This window comes from Balaenoptera borealis (genome assembly GCF_965194805.1).
Source record: "Balaenoptera borealis genome assembly, chromosome: 4".
Classification (NCBI taxonomy): domain Eukaryota; kingdom Metazoa; phylum Chordata; class Mammalia; order Artiodactyla; family Balaenopteridae; genus Balaenoptera; species Balaenoptera borealis.
The window spans coordinates 115,834,320-115,848,777 of record NC_138861.1 but is presented as its reverse complement, the minus strand read 5'-3'; the positions used below and the strand labels follow the sequence as shown (position 1 = coordinate 115,848,777).

The 14,458-nt window shown below is 40.5% G+C and overlaps 2 protein-coding genes across 5 annotated transcripts in view; one reads left to right on the top strand and one right to left on the bottom strand.

The window, feature by feature from the left end:
* Nucleotides 1-11,399, bottom strand: part of LOC309627291 (uncharacterized protein) — a 297,871-nt gene extending 286,472 nt beyond the window's left edge. Inside the window, exon 1 of the transcript XR_014243649.1 lies at nt 11,326-11,399. The gene's annotated coding sequence lies outside the window, so the exon portion shown is untranslated. The remainder of the gene's footprint in view (nt 1-11,325) is intronic.
* Nucleotides 6,975-14,458, top strand: part of CXXC4 (CXXC finger protein 4) — a 29,947-nt gene continuing 22,463 nt past the window's right edge. Inside the window, exons 1-3 of one of the 4 annotated variants that reach the window (XM_082389123.1) lie at nt 6,975-7,228; nt 7,812-7,887; nt 10,318-11,642. In XM_082389123.1, coding sequence (XP_082245249.1) covers nt 10,575-11,642 — 1,068 coding nt within the window. In that variant the 5' untranslated portion in view covers nt 6,975-7,228; nt 7,812-7,887; nt 10,318-10,574. Of the gene's footprint in view, nt 7,229-7,393; nt 7,888-10,317; nt 11,643-14,458 lie in introns of those variants that run through there. The other 3 variants (XM_082389124.1, XM_082389125.1, XM_082389122.1) reach the window with 3 other exon arrangements.

The window sequence follows — 14,458 nt, the reverse complement described above, 5'->3', positions numbered from 1 at the left end:
CTCAGATACCATGTTTATCCTGATCCTGTTGGGCTCAGGAATGTTTGAGCTCCTGGAGGTGATGGTGCAAGTGAGAAATGTGGGGCAGAGGCCATATGTCATCCAAGGTAAGTCTCAAGTAGGAGAGACCATAGATATAGATACGGAGGGCAGGGGGAAAGGTAATAAATGTGATATTAACTGAAGAAGAAAGCAAAGGAGTGTATAAAATTAAGTACTATGTAAGGAGGAGGAAGTTGTGATTTTCAGGTAGCTTGCCTTTTATAGTACTATGCTACTAAATAGCTCCAACACTTTGCTAACATTAATTAAACCTCACAAACCCTTGAGATAGGTAATGACTATAATTAAACTGATATTCTGGATCCGTACAATGAGACTTAGAATGCCCAAGGTCATAGCCAAGATTGTGTGGCCTAGTTTGGCAGACAAACTACATGTTCTTACAATGTATTACTCCTCTGGAAAGAGCTTTTCTAGCTCTCTCTTTCAATCTCTCTCTCTCTCTCCATGTTTAGATTAAGAAGATATAATGATAGGATAAATAAACTTGATCACTGAGAAGTAAAACTGCAAGTTGATTAGGGAAGCTTAAAGACAATATGGAAAAATAGCTAAATGAACAATGTGTAGTTCTAAACATTTATAATATGCAAATTCCAATTAATTGCATTTATTTAAAATATTTCCATTTAAATTGCTGGTTTAGCTAAATGCATCAAGAAATCAAGAAATCAATGTATGTAAAGCTTTCTTCATACTATACAACAGTTTAGAAAAGACTGTCATTAGTTTGAAAAGAGAATACAACAGACAGACAGAAGGAACTCTTCTTGTTGCTATAACTACAGCATAACAAAGGTCAGCGCTGGGGAAAATTTAAAAAAAAACCAAAACCTTCCTGGATTGAACGTTAACTACTCAGGGATATTATCCTGAATTTTTCCTCCCAACAGAGAAAGATAATAATCCTTTATACTGAGAACGGTTAATTGAAGATAAACCAAACAATGGTAACCTACATTTTTAAAAATCAAGCATAAAAAACTGGTTTTGATTTGAAATCTTGAGAGTAATATTAGAAAACTGTGCTTTTGCAAATAGGGGCATCCTGATTACTTTGGAAATCAAAATCTAAGTACAGGAGAAAAAAAAAAATCACAAACATTTTATGAAAAATCTTTCTTGTATTTAAAATGGCAAATCAAAAAATTTCAATTAACATAATTTAATAGAAAAGTTTATGATAAATTTAATTTCAGAGTTGTTTGACAGAGCTTAAAAAGTATGACTTTTATAAGCCAAATTTTCTGTCTCTAAAAAGTAAATTTTAGAAATAACTTCATTATTAAAATTCTTTGAGATTTTTTGTTTCTTAGTTTTGAATAATTGGGCAAGTCCTATCCGGTAATTTGAAGATTCAGTAGCCTATTTATAAAATGTCCAGTTTCTGCATATAGATTCAGTTTCCACCTTTGAGCTAAGGAGAACATTAGTTACTTGAGTTACTGGGTTTGAGGTTTTGACTGAAAATAAGGAGAGGGATTGAGAGAGGAGACTCTGTCACCTGCTTTCCAGTGTTCTGTAAATCCTGTCAGATACAACTTGTGTGCAGGGAGAATGGCTGAAAGCACAAGGAATGATGCTGCCACATTCTGGACTGCTCTCTTGGAAACAGGGATGCTGTGACACTGAATGCATGTTGACAGAGCTATAGGAAGTGTTCTCTGGTCAGCTCTTAATTGTCAATTTCATAAGATTCCCAAGCTTCATATTACTTTATCATTACTGATCTATCTTAAGAGATATACTTTCAAGAAAGCATACAGGTGATTCTATGCCTAAGGCAAATTTTCCTGGGAGAAAGGTCAATGAAGGGTGCCTTGATACTGTCAGGCAGAGGAAAGAGAGACCGAAAGGAACATGGGGCTCAAACTGCAAATTTGTGTTTATATCTGTGAGTGTCTGGAAGTTACTCACCGTGACTTGGTGGTTTTGTTTTGTTTTGTTTTGACCAAAATTGACGCATTATTTCCTTCATGAGTAATACTTTGAAAAAAATCTGGAATGTTATTGCTTGGGTTTCCTAATAATCCAATGAACAAAATATACCGAATATTTATGGTAAAATACAAGGAAGCCCATATCTTATCAAAATCAAGCCAAATTAGGGAGCCTATAGAAGAAACGTTCTTCTGGAGACTTTTCATTTCTAGCCTATTGTTATTTCATTTGTATGGATTTCCGCATTTGGGGACAACTCCTATTATACTGCCATGGAGTATTAAAGATGTAATTTTATAGAAACGAGAATTTGTATAATAAGAAGGAGTGCCGTGAAGAAATAAGAAATGTCCTAGACCAAATTAGATCTTCCAAAGAACAATTCTAAAAATTAATGCTCAGGTTAGCATTTGGTAAATATCGGTCTAGTGTCCAAATTGTATGTAAAAACAGGTGAATGTATGTACTTGATTAACGTAGTTGATTTGAATATGGTGTTAATGAGGCCAAGGTTCACAACCCTGTGAACCTATTATTTTCATTATCATCAACAGTTACAGATTTTATGCCTAAGAGTGGTCAGCCATTCCATAAATGCATTCTGCTAGTCATTAGAAAGACAAGGCAAGAGAGTGTAGATAGCTTAAGACAAATTTGTTGTTGCTAGAAAACAGCTCAAAGCACATGACCTGCTGTTGGCAGGTTAAGAGTACCAGTTTTGAATATGAAGGTCAACACTGTGATAATGATGTATCGATATTTAATTAAAAGTGAAAGAAAATAACGGGTGTGAAGAATATTGATTTTAAGGACTAATTTAATCAAATTTCACTTTGTTGAGTCACTGAGAAAATCTCTGAAAATTTCCTTAAAATGTTCACTTAAGGGATTTAAAAATATCATTTCATTATAAAAGAATAATTCATTATAAGCAAAAAGTCTCTTTTATGTAAATAATAATGCCGTCATCTTAGCTTATGGTTCTTTATTAATTAGGTTTTTTTAATCTGGTGATGGTAAGGTGATGGACATTTTCTGTATAAAGTGGATCTGCTGGAGTAGAGAGTTCTTGCTAGGTGTAATAGGAGACGAGATTCAAAACATGGGGGCCAACTGGAGAAGAGCTTTGAATGACATTTTATGAATTTTCCATTTTTATCCTATGGACCATGGGGAACTTACTTCTACATTTTGTGTATGCTACTTTCTTCAATGAGCATGGCACAGAATGTTAGAACCTTCCATGTGTCAGGCAATGTATGAGGTGGGACACGAAGCTGAATAAGACACAATCCCTGATATCAAGGATCTCCAGTTCTGGTAAAGAAGACAAATAAATAAAAATCCCAGATAGCTACAGTTAGAGAAGAATTGAAGACATGATTCTGCATTTGTTTTATTGGCATATTCCTCCTGCGAAGAGGGTGGTTATTGTATTATTATCTACAGCATGAATTACTATGAAAAGAGGCAGTCCTCAGATACTGTGAACAGGAATTGGGAAGCTGGATTCTAGGATGTTAGGTGAGAGAGCTTCACACACCTTTCCTAACCTGGGCAGTGAGTAGTTTTTATGACTAATAGGGTACACATTATTGGTGGAGGGATTAAAGCTTACCTCTGGGTTTTGAAAACACCAGCAGACAAGCTGCTAATGCCTAAGATTTATCTCTAAGTCAGTTTATTTTAGATTTATGGTATTTCCTCTGCTTGTGTTACTTCTGCTTTCTTTATTCTTTAGTAAATTCTTGTTTGACTATTTTATCCATAGCTTGGCTGTCCTACAGGTATTTAAGGAAACATAGTTTGTTCATAGTTGCCAAACTTTCCCCAAAGTCATTAAGACTGCTTTTAGTGGTAATCTCTAAGGGTGGTAATCAGCAAAAGTGTTCTCAAGGAAAGAGGACTCTCACAGTCGATTCATGGCTGTGTGGGCCAACTTAACCTCTCCAGCAGGTTATTCTCCTCCCAGTGTTGCTCTTGGGGGAAAATGCCAGCTGTCCACCAAAACTCTTTCTCTACTCCACAGTAGTAGAGTTTGCATCTAGGAAGTAACTGCCCCGCCATCTTTGCAGCTAGTCATGGCATGTGACTGGTTCTTGACAATTGTCAGTGAGCCGTGGTGCTGTGGGTCACTTCAAGAGCAAGTCTTTAAGAAGGGATCATGCCCCATTCATGCCCTTCTGGTCGTTTGATGTAGTTGATGAGCAGTCCCTCAGGGATGGCAAGGTCCCTAAATGAATCCATGGATCCATGAATCACTCATAGAGGAGAGCCATCCTCTGATCTGAAATTCCCACCCCGGACTGGGACATGAACAACAAATATACTTCTATTTTTTGCATTGACACATTTTGAAGTCTATCTGTTACAACAGATAAACTACATTTTTAGAGATTCTGGATAATGATGACAATATTGATCATGATCATGATGAAAGCAGCCATGCTTTAGAGATATTTCACAGCACAACACAAAATTTCTGCAGAGCAGGGACACTTCTTCAAGTGATACTCAAGTTGATCTTTCCCATGAAGATATCAAGGAAGCCCCTGTGCTCCTACTTCAGGTCACAAAATATACAGAGTAAAGCACAAACCATTTCCAGGGAATTGGAAGCTGTAGCAGGCATTTTCCAAAGAGAATGAACCTTAAGTTTTAGTACTTTATAGAACTATGAATTCCGAAGTAGAGTTAATACAGGACCAAGTGTCCTCAACGATTTTCCTAAAACACCTGACACATCATTCTGGAGAACACAGTGGAGAACGTGGAGTAATGTGAGACATGGTAGATATGCAAGTGGTAAAACTAGTATATATAAAAAAATAAAGGATATGAGGTATCCCAGACCAGAAGAGAGATGTTTCCCTTTATCACATTTGGCTAAGGATGTAATCAATTCCCTAGCAGAAAGGCAATGGATGTTATATCCGAGGTATGCGGTATATTGTCTAAAATATATTCTGTATGTCATATAAATGAGGGGTCTATAATCATAATTAAAGCTAAGGTTCTAGTATGCAGAGAGGGTTATTGATTAATTAATTATTGATAGTAAGACTAGAGTAGAGGTTATAAGCATAAAGTTTTGGAGATACCGGATTGGGTACAAACTTCAGCCCTGTTACATACTAACTTTTTGACCCATCTAAGTTATCTGATATCTATGGGCCTATTATTTCCAGTGGAAACAATACTAACTACTTCATAGGGTTATTTCAAGGACAAAATAAACTACCTGCAAATTACTTACTACGGTGTCTGACACAGATGGGTCATTAATTGTTGCTCTTATTAATCATTAAGACTGAGTGTTCTGAGTTTTCCCTTTATCAACTAGAAAACAAAATTCTTTGGAATTTAGAGCTTATTTTCTCTCATTTGTTTAAAGTCTCATCTTGAAAGTGAGCTTGAAGCATTCTGAAAAGAAAAGCAATTTTGGCATAAGAAAGCATGATATTTTTATTTGATTTTAAAATTGTTTATTTACAAATTCAAAACCTCTAACATTGGACTACTTTAAATATTTCGAAAAGATGTTTAAGAATCTATCATCTTTCCAGTATAATGAGTGTAGGCGTTCATTAAAAGGTGCCTACATTTTGCTGATAAATTTCTTATGATGTTCAGCTCAAAAAAAAAAAAAAAAAATCAAATGGAAAATTCCCTTCTTTGCTTTCACAAAGCATTGACAAAACTATAAAAATATCTTATCAATGAACTTAAGTAATTATTAACCATCCAGTTATTTTGTCTATAAATGCCAAATAACTGCTTTGATTGATTTTATAACCAACTTATTCTATTTTTTTAAATTACAAAACATGCATCTTAATCAATGAGTCACAAAACAATCTGCCCCCTATTTCAATAGTTGCCCACTCTTGGTACAGCACCTACATTTATGCACACCACGGTTCCTAACATCTTATCAATAATCAGTCCTCCAGGGTTGGCAGAATCTTGATATGGTCAAGGTCAGTCTTTTGAAAATTCAAAAACAAAATGATTTAAAATGTCTTTTCAGCATTTTGTTATTATAAAAGAAACAACTCATTATTATACTTTTCTTCCTTCTCTGAAACTATATTATTGTATTATTCTAGAGTACAGTTTTAATTTTAATACAGAACTTTTACTTTGCTTTATAAGACCAATTTAAACAATCTGAATTTTTTTCTTTCCTACTTCTGTAGCTTATTATGAACCACTATTTTTTTCTTTAAAATTATCCAAAAGATTCATATTTTTAAATATTTCAGATAAATATGAGCACACTTCATTTCAATAGTAGGATAGCATGTAGCCAGGAATACATCATTTTCTTTAAGGCAGCAGTGAAGAAGTTAATTCATAGCTGCATTTATGAGTGAGTTTTATTTATTTTTGACCTGTGGTAAAAAGATTTATCTTTCAATTACGAAACTATTTTTCCCAAGTGTCAAGAAGTCATACTAGTATAAAATAGATTAATGTAGCTATAAAAGTAGTTTTTGTTTAAGTAAGTTTGTAATTAAAAATAGGGTAGTAAGTTAAAAATCAGATTTAATCATTGGAACTACCAGATGGAATAGTAAAAGAATGGGGTTGGGGAAGCGGGGGGAGGAGAGAAAGAGAGGAGAGAGATTGAGATTGATTTTGAGATCGGTCAGGCTACACACATCACCAATATTTTTACATTCTGGCATAATAATATTTAAAAGATCCGGACAAGCAGAACACCAATCCGTTTTCCCTTACTTTAAAGATCTAAATGATCATAATTTTTAAAAAGTCTTCCTGGGTACATCAGGAGTATTATTTAAAAGCCATGCGGTAGGGTGTGAAATAAGAGTATTCTTCAAACAAACACGACCTTTTCTGTTTCTTGTACTGCTCTTCTCAACCCAGCCAAAAAACCCAGACAAGTTTATTTACACACACACACACACACACACACACACACCCCCCCACACGTAGAGAGAGAGAGAGAGAGAGAGAGAGAGGCGGAAACGCCCTCTTTCCATCCCTTCCAAACAATTATCTCCGAGAGCAAAAGAAAATAATCAACAGCCCTCTGTGCTGGGCTGGGCGGCTGAGCCGGAGAGCGGGGCGCCAGGAGGGAGGGCGATCGGCAGGCGAGCCGGGAAACGTGGCTCCTCCGGCGAGGAGAGGATTTGTGAAGGGGAGCGCCGGCCCGCGTGCGCCTCTTGTTCCCCGTGTAATTTGCAGCCAATCATCAGTAGGTGTCCGCGTCGCTGCGTCCTCCTCACCTCGGCGCCGATCACCCCCCCGCCCCCGCCCCCGCCCCCAGCCTCCCACCTCCTCCCTCGCCTTTCTGTCTCTCCCGCTCCCCTCCCCCCGCAGCCGCACACACGCACACACACAAACAGAGAGAGAGAGAGAGAGAGAAGGGGGGCAGAGGGAGAGAGAAGAGACCGAGAGAGAGAGAGGAGAGGAGAGGGGGAGAGAGAGAGAGCAGAGACTCCCCGGCTCCCTCCCACCCTCGCACACAGCGACTGGAGACGGACGGAGAGCAACGCGCTGGGAGAGGAGAGACCACCGAGAACAGCCCCGCGCTCTCACACATACACTCACACTCGGCTCTTTCCTCTCCCCCCACCTCCTCCTCCTTCCACCCCCTCCACTAACACCATCTCCTCCTCCTTCTCTCTGCAACAAGAAAAAAAAAAGCCATTTACAGGTATTTTTTTTTTGATCCGCATATTTATTTATCCCCCCGTCCCCAACAGTTTGTTTACAAGTATTAAAGTTGTAATTGGGAGCTGCCAAGACACATCTGGATTTGTGTTTCTTTGTGTTAGGGGGTGATGTGCAACTAATTAAAGGCAGACTGGCAGCGTCTGCAAATTCTAAGGCTCCCCAAATAAAAAGAGACTGGTAAGTGATTGTTCTTTCTCTTTCTCTGGCTTTTTGCTCTTAAATGTTTGCTGTCCGTTGGGATTGTAAAAGTAGATTATTAATGCTGGACTCCAGCGATAAAAGGCGTCGCTGTATTAATTTATTAATTAATCTGCACCCGCCCCTCCTCCTGAATGTTAAATATGACCTTTGATCTCTATGTCTCTGGTAGACCAGACATACAATATTAGGCATGTACAGTCACATTGTTTAAAGGCAAAACAGGATCATGAAGTATGGATGTCTAATTTAGCTTTGGAATAGGACTATAGTTATTTGTGTGTGTTTTATTTCGTTTTTTAGAGAAAATCCAAACAATAGCTGTGGTTTAGGTACCTTTTTCATGCTCCAAGATGCATTGATTAAACAATAATGACCTGGATGCTGGACACAATCGTTTTCTACAGTTTCTGGTGGCATTAAACCTTGAGGAGGGAAGGGGGAGGTGATGGTAATAAGGAAAGCTTCTTTTTGGAGACACCACTCCAATACTCTGAAAAAGGGACATTAAATTATTTCTTTATTTGGAACAAGGTCAAAAGACTAAAATGTTGAAATTTTTCCCTCCACTCAGTGTGCTGGTATCTAATGCATGGTTGGCATAACTAGTTTTTACTGAGTAGCAGTTATTATGGTCTTGCAGTTACAATGTGATTCGCAGAAACTGAAGCTATATGCATATTCTTGCTGTGTCTTCCCCCACCCCCTTCCCAGCATCAAGAATATTTAGCCAGGAGCATTTTGGGGGCACCCTTTGTATTGCCTTCAGACCTCTGAAGGGAGCAGTTTTCCCTAATGCGAAACCACAGAGGTGGTTCCTGAATGATTAGGGACTTGCTGTGATTAAAAGATGCCTGCTAGCTTCTAATCCAGCCTGGGGTGAGGTTCCTTATCTTGATTTACTTTGCTTAATAGGGATTTGTTTACATAAACCCCTCTTTTTAGGGCACCTCATCATCAGGTATTGAAGTTTTTGCACTTGGAGTTTGGGCATAAATGGTTCATTAATCTAATTATAAGCATAATTGCTATAATTGATATCCATTTTGAACTGAATATTTGAGACAGACTACTGGGCCCCCATTTAAAATTCCCTGAACTCCACATTCTAGACCAATATGTGGGCTTCAGAAGATGTCACAAAAAGATATTCTGCCCCCCCCCAAAAAAAATCTGGAAACAAAGAAACTGGTTTTTTAGGTTAATATACACTTTATGTTTTTGCTTTACTTCTCAAAAGGCTGTGATGTACTTCTCCCTCTGTGATAAACAACTAAAATACCTCTTCCTAAGCATAATAATGGCCTGTAAGCAAAGAGATGAATGCAAATACCCAGTTAACATTAAACTTTCCTATAAAACAGAGCAAAAGAAAAAAAAAAAATTTTAATGATTATTTCTTCATGGAACACCTTAAATGATTCCCCCCTACTTTTACTCAAAATCAGTGACTGTGAGAGATCCTCAAAAAGTCCATGCTTTCCTCTTGTCTTGGGAATAGACTGGAGTCTCCATTAGGAATTATTGGGAATATTCTTACAGAGACTGCAGGCACTTGGTTTAAAACCTTTGACATTTTTTGTATTATTAAGAAAAATTTTAATCTAGTCCATCTTTCTTTTCTTTCTTTTAAACAAGTAGAACACCACCCTCTTACCCCCTCCAAGCCCCACCACCAAATGGCTTGTACAATTGAGACCCGTCCTTGGTCCATTGAATTAAGACCCTTACAGAGCCAGCTGTGCTGGGATTCAAACTAATGACCGCAGACACAGAAGGACACTGTGGCAGCTGGTAGTTCTTTTTTCCCTGCCTCTTTAGTTCAGATTGTATGTGGGCAGTCTCTTAGCTCTCAGTTGTATTGTGTTTGCTTACAGTTTATACTCGGATGTATTGCAGACTTTCTCAGTACTTCATTTGCTAATTTCCTGTTCATTTTCCTCATAGGGCCATAGCTGTTTTCTACTTTAGAGCATTTGCATGCCCAGGCAGCACTTGTTCATACATTTCATAATGTTTAAATGCCCTCTGCTTATAGGTAGTATCGCCCTCCCACCCCTGATTTGCATGTCTTTAAGCACTCCAATTGCCCTTTTCCCTCGGCATTTGTCACCCCTGTCTTTCCTCTTTCCCTGGGTATCCTGGCTATTAATACATTTTCTCAGGAGGGTTATAAGAATAGGGGGGAGGAGCCGTGGTGTGCTGTGAGGAGGGAGAGAGCGGGGCTGGGAGCGTGGGGGAAGGATGGGAATGGGGGGGTGGGTCACGTCTTGATGATTGTTATGCAAACGACCTGACGAAGAATGTGGGAGCTTTCAGCGTCTGCGGTGGGGTACTGAGGGAGGCTGTTTATTTATTTGTCGATCTTTTTCCTCGTGCTGCTTGTTGGAATGACTTTCTTTATTTTAGTTGTAACAGTTGGAGGATAATGCAAAGGAAGACGCTGCCTGGGAATTCACCGTCTGTGGAAATGCGCCCCAGAGAGGAATAAAGCAGTCCTCACCTTGCTCTCCCCACCCGGACCCACTTTCCCCTCCCGCCTCGGCCCCCACCCCGGCACCACCATCACCCCCTTCCCTCCCCCCCACCTTCCCCCCTTTCCCACCCAGGTGTCGGACCAGACGGTCCCCACTTCCACCCTGCACCCCTTCTTCCCCCCCTGTACCATGAACACCAATGTCTGCGTGGAGCCCGGGCCGAGCCCGGAGGCCCCGGGCTTGCCCAAGGAAAGCCACCTGCCCGAGGGGGCCCTGAACAGCCTTGTGGATTACAACTCGGAGATGGAGCGCTACCGCTCCTTTGCCACCTCCTTCTACAAGACCAACGGGGGCGCCTTCCCGCAGGCGGCCAAGATCGCGCGCATCACCACCCCCATCTTCCCCAGCAGCGCCGCCGCCGCCGCGGCCGCCGCGCGCATCGGCATGTCCCCCTGGAACTGCGACAACGCGGCCACCGCCGCCGCCGCCACCGCCATGCTCTGGGGCAGCGGCGGGGGCGGGGGCGGCGGCGGCGGAGGCGGTGGCGGCGGCGGCGGCGGCGGCGGCGGGGGCGGCGGGGGCAGCAGGAAATCCTCCTCCGCCGCCGCCTCCTCCTCCGCCTCCTCCTCGGCGATCCTCCCCGCCGGCGGTGGCGGTGGTGGCGGCGGCGGCGGCGGCGGCGGCGGCGGCGGCAGCAGGACCAGCATGCACCACCGAAACGACTCCCAGAGGCTGGGGAAAGCTGGCTGCCCGCCAGAGCCGTCGTTGCAAATGGCAAATACTAATTTCCTCTCCACCTTATCCCCCGAACACTGCAGACCTTTGGCGGGGGAATGCATGAACAAGCTCAAATGCGGCGCTGCTGAAGCAGAGATAATGAATCTCCCCGAGCGCGTGGGGACTTTTTCCGCTATCCCGGCTTTAGGGGGCATCTCATTACCTCCAGGGGTCATCGTCATGACAGCCCTTCACTCCCCCGCAGCAGCCTCAGCAGCCGTCACAGACAGTGCGTTTCAAATTGCCAATCTGGCAGACTGCCCGCAGAATCATTCCTCCTCCTCCTCGTCCTCCTCGGGGGGAGCTGGCGGAGCCAACCCGGCCAAGAAGAAGAGGAAAAGGTGTGGGGTCTGCGTGCCCTGCAAGAGGCTCATCAACTGTGGCGTCTGCAGCAGTTGCAGGAACCGCAAAACGGGACACCAGATCTGCAAATTTAGAAAATGTGAAGAGCTAAAGAAAAAACCTGGCACTTCGCTAGAGGTCAGAGGAGATGATTTCTTGTTTCCCAGTCTCCCCCCCTCCCTCCTCACTCCCCTCTCCTCTCCCCTTCAGGGCTTCTTGTCTGGCTTCAAGATGCAGTACCCCTTTCCTGAAGCTTCATTCAGGTTGTAAGATACAGTTGTAGGTGGTTTGCGGAGGTCATGGCCTCTCCGCCACCCTCCCCAGCTGCACTTCGCCTGGAACCGCCCTCCATAAGGGGAGGGCGCCCCTCCTTTTTAGCTCCGGGAGGAAAACTAATGTAATTGGTTTGAAAAATCAGAAGTTTCACATTCAATATGCTCAGAAATTTCCCTTGGTGGTTCAAAATGACCCCTCCCCCCCCCCGATTATTATTTTTAAAGCATCTCTGCCCAAAGGGTGGGACACATCACATTCTATATACTTTTATTGGGCAAGAGAGACTTAATAGTGGCCCAGTTGTTAACAGTGAGGACACAGTTTGTGGCACACAAGCCTACATTCCCATTAACACACACACACAGAGTAATCATTGAAACGGAAATACATTAATTCAAAAGGGGATTTTCTACCCTCTTCTAGGATAATTTTTCTCCTTACCATGACAAAATGTTTCTGTTTCCTCATTTTATTTTCTGCATACTTGGTATTTTTCCAGAAAGTGGATATAGTATAGAAAGCTGAACACCATTTGCAGCTTTTAAGGAGAGATGACTTAGAATAGATACCATTTGTAGCAGGTGACGGTAATTTTATTTAAGAATGTCTTACATAGCTTAGAAACGAATGATTCCTAAAACTCAGTTACAAAAATTATAAATTTGGGGTTCTGCATTTAGCAGATTAACCATTTTGTAGTCACAAAATTGTTGTATACACCAAGCACTGTTTTGTTGGACACCCTATTTGGTCAATAATAGTTTCTTTTTCCTATATGCCCTTAAAACAGACAACGTGCAGATTATCACTAAATTACTTGTTAAATTAGGCTTTTAATTACGTTTAATACAAAGATTGACGTGTTTGGTGGAAATTTCATATGGTGACCTGATCAAAACAAAAGGGGAAAAAATGGAAAATCAGAGGTAAATGGGTTTGGTGGTGTATTTAGTAAAGAAATATGGACAGGTAATCATATTTAGCCTCTTGATATAATTTACAGAGTAGATGGCTAAGTGTTCATATATAGGTGGTGGATTTAGCATTAGGGAATATTCTATGGGCTGGATTGTAGGCTGAGAGTTGTTCTCACAAGTTATCATCAGAGGGAAATCTGCACATTCTTTTAAAAAATTGTGAACGTGGCTTAAAGGAGTTTTCTCCAAGAAGGACTGGTCTTTAAAAGGAGAAAGGAAAAGAGTTAAAGATCTTTGCATGTTTGAACACAAGTAAGATACAGTTTTTTTTTTTTAAGTTTTATTAATATAAGTCAAAGCAAATAGCACTTTGGAATTCCCTCAAAATCAATTTATATTGATATCATTATTGATTATGATCAATTCCATCAAAATATTGCATTGATTCCTCTTTATAAAAGAACCCATCTCTGTTGAAAGTTTGACTTTACTCCAGGGTGGTTTATTACATTTCCTTTGGCAACTCTGCTTAAGCAAAGATAATAGCAATTATAAAGGCATAGGTCCATGTGTTTTCTTAGGTGGCAAAAAGTAGTTTTTAGCTTTGAATGATCTTCTCTGGATTAATATAACTTCTCTAGGTCTCTAAGGCCCATGGGCAATTAAAATTCAGTTCATACTAAAGCCTCCTGTTATTGCCCAGTTGATACATAGCTTTTATTTTTTTTCCTCTCGAACTATAGTATCTAGGATCATAGAATCTAGAATTATACATTTGGTGTTGCTAAGTGGCCTTCATCTTTTGCTAGACTCATGCACTGCCTGAATCCCAGTTTAGGGTATGTAGTAGATAGGACCACTGAATAATTCTCATTTATTTAGTAAGCCACCTCTCTGAACGAGTTTAATGTGAGTACCAAGAGGTTTTCTGCACAAGTTTCTATGCTGATTTATTAGTCTAAACAAATTTCATAAGTTTCCTTTTTTCTTCCTTTGGATAGTTTTCCCACAAACTTATCGTGATCCTTAAGTTTCTTAGGCTTTTTGATCACAAAATTCCACAGTATTACCTTTTCTTCTCTTTTAAAATTCTGTTGATCTTCAGAAACTGGGGTGTGTATGGGAGGGGAAACATTTCTCTCTTTGTAGAGCTCTCTGAAGATGTTCTCCTAGCTATACACCCCTTCCTACCAGAGAATTGTTCTTGGTTCAAGGCTAAGATTATTAGTGGAATGCAATTTGGCAGAAAGACAGAAAAAGTTTTGTTTTTTTAAAAATTTTAATTGGCTAAGATTCTATCGAGGTCATTTTAAAGCGGCAAAGGCAGCATGATTGCCTTAAGCACATGTGTAACCACACAGTTATGGTTGTAGGAAACCAGCTGGATGCATGTCAGAGTGACAGAGTTTACATGACTGAACCAAAGCTGGAGCAGTGGTTGTGGGATGGTGAAAAGTACCCCTGCTGACCTGCTTCCCTCTCTAATTTGGTTTCTGGAACTTATCATCATCTGTGGAGATGTTTTAGATGTCAGGTAGACTCCCTGGCTAAGGATAGTGATTTGGGGATTCATTACGGATATTACCTGTGGATTTCAGGTGTAGCTAATATTTGTTGACTTTAAAGTATGGACACCAATTAATATCTGGATTATAGTCATCACTATTATTCTTATTTATCACTTCAAGCCCCATGTGCTCTTCTTCCCTTTGACTTATTCTCATGCCAAATACTGGAGGCGTAATCAGATTTTCAGGGCGA